Here is an 8,009-nt window from a genome sequence, read left to right as displayed (position 1 = left end):
ATTGCCTTCTCTACAAATGCGCGCGCTTTTATATGTCGCTTTGTCGCTGAGAGTCGTTCTCCGATTGGTCCATGGAGTTATGGCGAGGGAAGAGATTCATTCCTTTGCATGATGTCACCGCGTCGGTGTCCTGAGTGGTGTTTGGGATTCAGTTTTCATGCTCCTGTTTATGTTGACTTATCGCACTGAGCGATAGCGGTTTCTTTGGGTCGATCCGTCGATTTCGAGACTCTCCAGCAGCACGCAGCATTCGGCATTTTAATTATAATGTTTTAACGCTCGCGAATATGCATATGCGCACGTACTTACATCTAGTAACGTAGGGATAAAATATCTAGTGATGTCTGAAATCAGACAAGTCGGCCTCCCGGTCTATAATAATATATTATTAATGTTCTAAAATAGATCCGGACGTTACAATATAAAGGTGCGTTCCTTTATTTACTGTGAGTACTGACACTAGACGTCATAAAAGTATACTGCTATTGGCTTGGTTTACATCGTGCACTTGATACGCGTACTAAATAGTAACTTTCTATTAAATAATCTTAATATCGACGATATATATAAACAACGGTGTATTAAGCTGATATAATACTTATCAACAAAACATATTATATTAATTGAATGCGTCGCCGTTGATATGCATTGTGGATATTAAGATTATCTAATAGAAAGTTACTATTTAGTACGAGTATCAAGTGCACAATGAAAATCAAGCCAGTAGCGTTCCGTTTTAACTTCGAGCACTGTCGAGGTGAGTGAGTCCCAGATGCACACATTGACAAACGGACACATCCAATCATATGTCGTTGTTTATAGAGTCTCTAGAATATCTCTAGGCATACGGCGTTGTGGTTGGCTGTGTCCGTTTGTCAATGTGCGCATCTGGGACGCTCCCGTCGATCGATCGAAGAGCTGTAAGGTGACAAATGGGAACGCATCATCTTACTGCCACTACTTTATCTCTCCAGCTGCAGTAGCCGCAGCAGGAAGTGACAACAAAATTCATGACGTCAAACTAGTCGAAATGCTTTCGCAGTAACCTATTTAAGAGCGCTGTTGATAGTGCTGACAGTACTTGCAGTAAATAACGGAACGCAGCTAAAAGCTGCGCAATAATAACGAAACTATTGTTAACTCTAATAAGTTATAGAATTCCAGCACAGGATTTGGCTATGACTCCTGCAGACTCTTAAGTTTTTCATATAATTGAAAGCGGAAAGTATCATTTTAGTAAAACATCTGATCTCGACAACTTGAAAATAGCTTACACGAGGAAGAAAAAAATATTCGTCACTATTTACCCCACTCTCCCTTATATATTTCAGTGAATTAAACAGATCGTGTAATAGTTTGGTAACAGATTGACAGCAGAAACCGAGCCAACTCTACTGTGCGGAAGAACTTGACTTCTACTGTCAATCTGTCATTAAATCATGTTAGCAGACCTTGTCACCAGAACACGAATTTAATATGAACATAGATGGTTATACTTTCGCTGTGGAATTGAATTTGTTGCCAATTTGCCAGCATTTTATTTATTGAAGTCGTGCTAAATTAGTCTTCTTTAGGCATTTTGATCATTTGATTAGACTATTATGGCAGATTTGTAACCACTTGAGATCTCATAAAATGATTAAACTTATTTTGTCAATAATTTGCTGACATAATTTGGCAGCAGAAACTAAGTAAGATCAGCAGTTCTTTTTAAATGTTTATGAAACAAATGTCATCAATCAATCATATGCTGCTAGCAGATCTGACGCTTTAGTTAACAAGCTGTTAATAAAAGTTATAGCAGATACCGCTTAAAATCTGCTTCTACAGATTTAATTATTTGGATAATGTAATATACAGTCAATAATTGATAAATAAAAGTTTAGAAAGCATAAAATAGAGCTCTATCAATCTCCTCATTATTAATTATTATATTAAGATATTTACAATATACAATTAACAACATATAAATACAGATATTACAATGATATATTTTTCATGATTCGCTTTTATACTGCTTTTCCATCTTTTCCAAACGTTTTTTCTCAACTGTAGCATTATAATCATAAATAAATGTGTCCACTTGCTCAAATATCTGTTTACTTTGAGCTGGAAAATACTCTTTCTTCGTTTTTATTACCCACTCTTCAAAATTATTTGGTTGATTAAAATAATAAAATATTCCCACAGGAAATGATACATACATAAACATTTTAGCAACTTCAAATTGCCAACCCATCTTTCAGATACCTATAAAAATTAAATATGTTAGCCATAACTATATACTTATTTATAATATTTATTTAATACAACAGTTTATAATATATCAATTTAATTTATATATAATATGGCAATTTCCAACTTAAATTTCTGCAAATATATGGACATAGAGAAAATTATAGAAGACTAGTATAACATTTTTGTATAATTTCTAAACCAATACTTCACTACTATATATAAAATTTTTTCCTTCTAAAGATTATTATAATTCCATGGTCATAGAAAATTATATATAATGTTAACCAAAAATAAAAACACATACTTGTCTTCACATCCAAATATGTAAAATACAATCGTTAACTGAATCTAATTTACAAGTATAAAACGAAAATGACAATACGATATTTTTAAAAACATAATTATAGTGTATAGATATATAGCATAATTGATTTAAATGTATCTGAGGTATATATATATTTTTTTTTTGGATAAATTTTAATATAAAAAAAATGTTAATTTTTTATAGTTATCTTAGGTTATTTAAAGTTTTTAACAAATATTGACCTTTCTTTTAACAGTGATCTTTTTTTGGATTTGTTTTCTATTGTAGAATTATTCTTGCACTAATTTGTGCACTAGTACTCATTTCTTCTTTCTTTCACAAGTCCCAACTATCTATTTTTTTTGCAGAGTTTGCAGGAGTCGTAGGCAAATCCTGAGTTGCGTTTGGAGACCTCGTATGGCGAAAGCGCGAACCATTGCCATCTGTGTATAAAGCGTCTTCTACAATGGCAGTAGGAGTAGTAGTAAGAAATAAGCAGTAAGCAAATTGACCAATTCCATTCTCATGTTTCAAAAACAATCGATTGTGATTAGTCTATTTACTTACTGCTTATTTCTTACTACTACTCCTACTGCCATTGTAGAAGAAGCTTAAGGATGCGTTCAAATGGAGAAAGAAATAGCGTAAGAGCTAGAAGGTTATTACGGAAAGCAGCATATTGATTGGCTGTCGCGCGAACTTCCGCCGCGCGGCAAGCATTACCGCGTCCTGTGTGCAGGAGCCATAATAGAACAGTTATGGTTCCTGCCCACAGGATGCGACAATGCTTGCTGCACGACGGAATTTCGTGCGACAGCCGATCAATATGCTGCTTTTCTGTAAGAACTAGAAGGTTATTACGGAAAGCAGCATATTGATTTGCTGTCGCGCGAACTTTCACCGTGCGACAAGCATTATGGCTCCTGCACACAGGACGCGGTAATGCTTGCCGCGCGGCGGAAGTGTGCAGGAGCCATTAGGCTTGATCTACAATAGGTGGAGTAAGAAGTAGGAGTAGAAGTAAGACGAAATGGAAATAATTTATTTCGCTTACTCCCTTACTCCAGCTCCTTACTTCAGCTCTTACTACTTAATTCAGGCTTATTCCGTGATGTATACGGGCAAACTTTTATTGGAGTTAGGGAGTAAGCGAAATAATTATTTCCATTTTGTCTTACTCCTACTTCTACTCCTTACTCGATTTATTGTAAATCAGCTCTTACGGAAAAGAGATATGGTGAGAGTCAGCCAATCGCAGTAATTCCGTTTTCGTTCTGTTTCGTTGTTTGATAGGTGGGTTTCACATGACACAGAATTATTACGGAACGGAACAAAAACGGAAAACATTCTAACCTATCGACATCGAAAACTGCGAAGGATGTCTTGTTTGTAACATGTTTCTAGCGACGGAGAAAACGAAAAGACTGTTTATTATAGCAAGTCAGCGAATATTTGAGAAGTATCATTAATATTTACTTATATATCAATGATACATTTCAAATATTAAAAATTCAAACATTGTTTCATTGATATATAAGTAAGTATCAATAAGTGCTTTCCAATTGCTTAACACATCTTGACACACACGTACACAAAACCAGTTTATTGATCACATATTATCTAAAAAATCTTGTAAGATAATGGCCGCGTTCCGTTTCATGCATATGCACGCATTTATCTATAGTTCGTGTTACGTATATTGTAGGCAATGCGAGCATAATGCGTGAAACGGAATGCAACCAATATACAATCATAACCTAAACTGGTTTTGTGTAACACAGTATACGCAACTGGAAAGCACCCAATGATATCTCTCAAATATTCGCAGACTTGCTTTAATAAACAGTCTTTTCGTTTTCTCCGTCACGAAAAATACGTTACAAACTGGATACACTTCACCACACTTCACTAATTTTCGATGTTGATAAGTTAGAATATTTTCCGTTTTTGTTTCGTTCCGTAACAGTTACCATGTAAAACCTACCTATCAAACAACAGAACGAAATAAAGACGGAATTACTCTGATTGACTGACGCCCACTATATCTTTTTTCCGTAAAGGCCTTAGCACGTAGAAAATTTTTAACCGTAACCGTAAAGTCGTAAGAAAACTGACCAATCAGAGTTGATTATTCTACTAGCATTCGAAAAATAATCGACTGTGATTGGTCAGTTTTCTTACGACCTTACGGTTACAGTTAAAATGTTTCTACGTGCAAAGGCCTTAAATGTTCCGTTACGCTATTTCTTTCTCCATCTGAACGCACCCTAACTGTTCCGTTCCGCTATTTCTTTCTCCATCTGTACGCACTCTAATGGCTTCTGCACACAGGACGCGGTAATGTTTGCCGCGCGGCGGAAGTTTGCGCGACAGCCAATCAATATGCTGCTTTCTATGGCTGCGTTCCGAAATTCACTGCCAGTACTGAAATTCTATAATATATGTAACATAAACTATAGATTTTCAGTACTGGCAGTGCATTTCGGAACGCAGCCTATAATAATCTTCTAGCTTTTACGGAAAAACAACATATTGATTGGCTGTCGCGCGGACTTTCGCCGCGCGGCAAGCATTACCACGTCCTGTGTGCAGGAACCATAACTTGTGTCTGCAGCCAGAGAGAAACCTGAGAGCGGCCACGCCATACGTTTTGGCCGTCATCGATTTTCACGTTGTTCGATGCGCCATCTGCATACATTTTTTAAGTGGAACTACGTTCCCTACGCCCATTTTCAAACGCTGCCGGTAAAGTGTCGATTTGTTGTGTGTCCATTCTATGCCCATTTTCTAGCGATTCGTGTCCGTGTTAAGCGCATAATTGCGTGATTAAAAACATGGACTATCCATGTTCTTAACCATGCAATTATGCTAACACAAATCGCCAGAAAATGAGCATAGAATGGACACGCAACAAATTGACACTTTACCGGCAGCGTCTGAAAATGGGCGTAGGGAACGTAGTTCCATCTTAAAAATGGGTGCAGATGGCGCATTGAACAGCGTGAAAATCGGTGTCGGCCAAAACATATGGCGTGGCCGCTCTCAGGTTTCTCTCTGCTGCAGCAAAACGTCTATCAACATCTACAGCGCCGCCAAGACCAACAACGGCTATTACGTATACTATCATATATTTGTGATTTCTATTTTACCATGTGAAAGATATTTTGTGTGTGTGTGTCCGTGATCATAAGTTTTCATTTCATTTGCGAATACAAATACAATACTACATGTATCATGTAATTGAACTTAAAGACTAAAATGAAATGCAAAATGAAGACACAAGTGAAACTAATTTCACACAATAACTGTTAATACATGCCATAGTTACAATCATATTATTTGTATTATATTTGTATTGTATTATATTTTAACTTAATGAGTTTATAAATATATTTACCGGTGTAATAGTTTTCATATTTTTCGATTGTCACTAATGGAAAAAAATATGAGAACTATTACGTCGATGAGTATAAATATGACATCTTAGAGAGCACAGACTTCAAAGAGACATTCAGAGAGACTATAAAGACATCCAGAGAACACTTCTATGTTTTTAAGACATCACAAGAATATTTCTAAGATGTCCCTTGGAAATTCGTGCTATCATTACGTGGTACTTTATAATGCAATTAAAAAAATTCAACTAATTACAATATAATATTACTTATGCGAATAATGCTACGTGTTTCCCCATAGTCTTTTTTGCATAAGCAGAATTATTACATTCTTTTATAATGCAGTATTTCATCTTGATATTATACTTTCACAAAAGAAGTCGTATTTACTATATTTTTTTTTATTACTTCTATTATATTATTACGTCTTTCCAATACGTACCCAGCAAACACAGATATATAACAGTTAATTACATTGCCATAATGAAACGGAATGTAACATGCAATGTAACATGTATGTAGTAAGTTATATAAACATTCGTAATTTCCTACTCACACGTGTTACAATTATATAACGTGAATGTAACATCAAAGTAATATGTGACTAAAAAGTTATATAAGAGTTATGTTATTCGTTAGCGAATTAACACATATATTTTTTTGTTGAATTCCAACGATTTATTCATTAGTATGATTCAAATAAGTGATAATGTATGATTATTTTGTTTAAATAATAAAAAAAAAACTGGCATTTCATATTTCGTGTCATTTCACTTATTCGTGAAACTCGCGTGTTTCCGATCCTGTGTCAGGCTGTCACCTATTTTTATATCATGTTGTTCAATGCTTAACTTCAACGATCGTCCGGGAACTGCCCAAATAGCACAAGACAATCCTATGAATATTTTAAAAATATTCTTCAAGAATATTTGGAATATTCCATAGGACATTCATATATATTCATTGTGTGTTCGTAGAACATTCGAATGGCACTAATTTAAATATTCTCAGAATGTGAATAGAATAATCTATATATAATATTCTATATATTAAGTTATGAATGTTTATAAAAGATTCTGAAAAAATATGAACAGAACACAGAACGTTTATATTTATAAAACTATAAACATTTTTCTCTTTTCGTGACTTTTTCTGAAATTTTCCACTTTATTGTTTCACACGCTACTTAATTCAATTTAAATTGTATTTCGAAAATTTGCATACCATGCTGGGATTCGAACCTAAGACCTCTGCTTCTTGGGTTGTTAAACTTATCTACTTCGCCACTGTCACTTTAACTGAGAGACGATTTATATTATATATATATGATATATCCATGTATGAAAACAAATGATTTATTTAAAAGTAGAGGATAGATCTTTTTAAATGTAAAATGTATGTTTAAAAAAATGTAAAAAGTATATTTAAAAAATATTTACTTGTTTTAAAATTAAATAAAATACAAATAAATCACTTTGAAATTTAAATAAATTGTTTTCTGATAATAAAAGAAAATTTAATTTGAAACAGAAAAAAGATACATTTAATATTACAAAATAATTTATTTAGATTTATAAAATGATTGCTTATATTTCATTACTTTTAAATTTACTTGTATTTACTTTCATTCACTTTTATCCTTATAGAAATATTATACTAAGAATCATTGATTAATTACTTATTTTCAGTATTAAAAGTACAGTATTTAATAATATTCTGTGATTTAAATACAGCTTTTAGTACTCAAGTATTTCAATATTTAATGTTACAAATCCTACCTTAAGATTGATTTCAATACTTAAATATTGATATGTAATACTTCGTCCATTGATAAAATACTTACGCAGAACATTATCAATATTTAAATACTAATATATAATACTTTGCTAAGTGATGAAATATTTACGCAAAGTGTTGTTAAGATTAAAAGTATTAACCCAGACAACATACAATATTAGTAAGTTATTAGATAAATATTTATAAATATTTATTTTAAATTACTTTTTTAAAATATTATGTATATATATATATATATATATATATATATATATATATATATATATATATATATA

General features: G+C 33.1%; 1 protein-coding gene across 1 annotated transcript; it reads right to left on the bottom strand.

Annotated features, from left to right (window-relative positions):
• Positions 1 to 1,897: 1,897 nt before the first annotated feature.
• LOC116853611 (protein PET100 homolog, mitochondrial) lies at positions 1,898 to 2,979 on the bottom strand. The gene is made up of 2 exons (XM_032834745.1): positions 2,785 to 2,979; positions 1,898 to 2,250 (listed from the first exon to the last, which is right to left on the bottom strand). Exon 2 carries the CDS (start codon positions 2,237 to 2,239, stop codon positions 1,997 to 1,999), a length of 243 nt encoding a protein of 80 aa, XP_032690636.1. The 5' UTR covers positions 2,240 to 2,250; positions 2,785 to 2,979; the 3' UTR covers positions 1,898 to 1,996.
• Between the last annotated feature and the right edge of the window lie 5,030 nt (positions 2,980 to 8,009).

This window comes from Odontomachus brunneus, unplaced genomic scaffold (genome assembly GCF_010583005.1).
Source record: "Odontomachus brunneus isolate Ranch 3 - 2012 unplaced genomic scaffold, Obru_v1 Obru_scaffold_378, whole genome shotgun sequence".
Classification (NCBI taxonomy): domain Eukaryota; kingdom Metazoa; phylum Arthropoda; class Insecta; order Hymenoptera; family Formicidae; genus Odontomachus; species Odontomachus brunneus.
The sequence above is the reverse complement of the archived record's forward strand: the minus strand, read 5'-3'. Positions and strand labels throughout refer to the sequence as shown.

Coding starts and splice junctions, on each gene's coding strand:
- LOC116853611 (XM_032834745.1), bottom strand. CDS start 2,239: ATGGGTTGGCAATTTGAAGTTGCTAAAATGTTTATGTATGTATCATTT.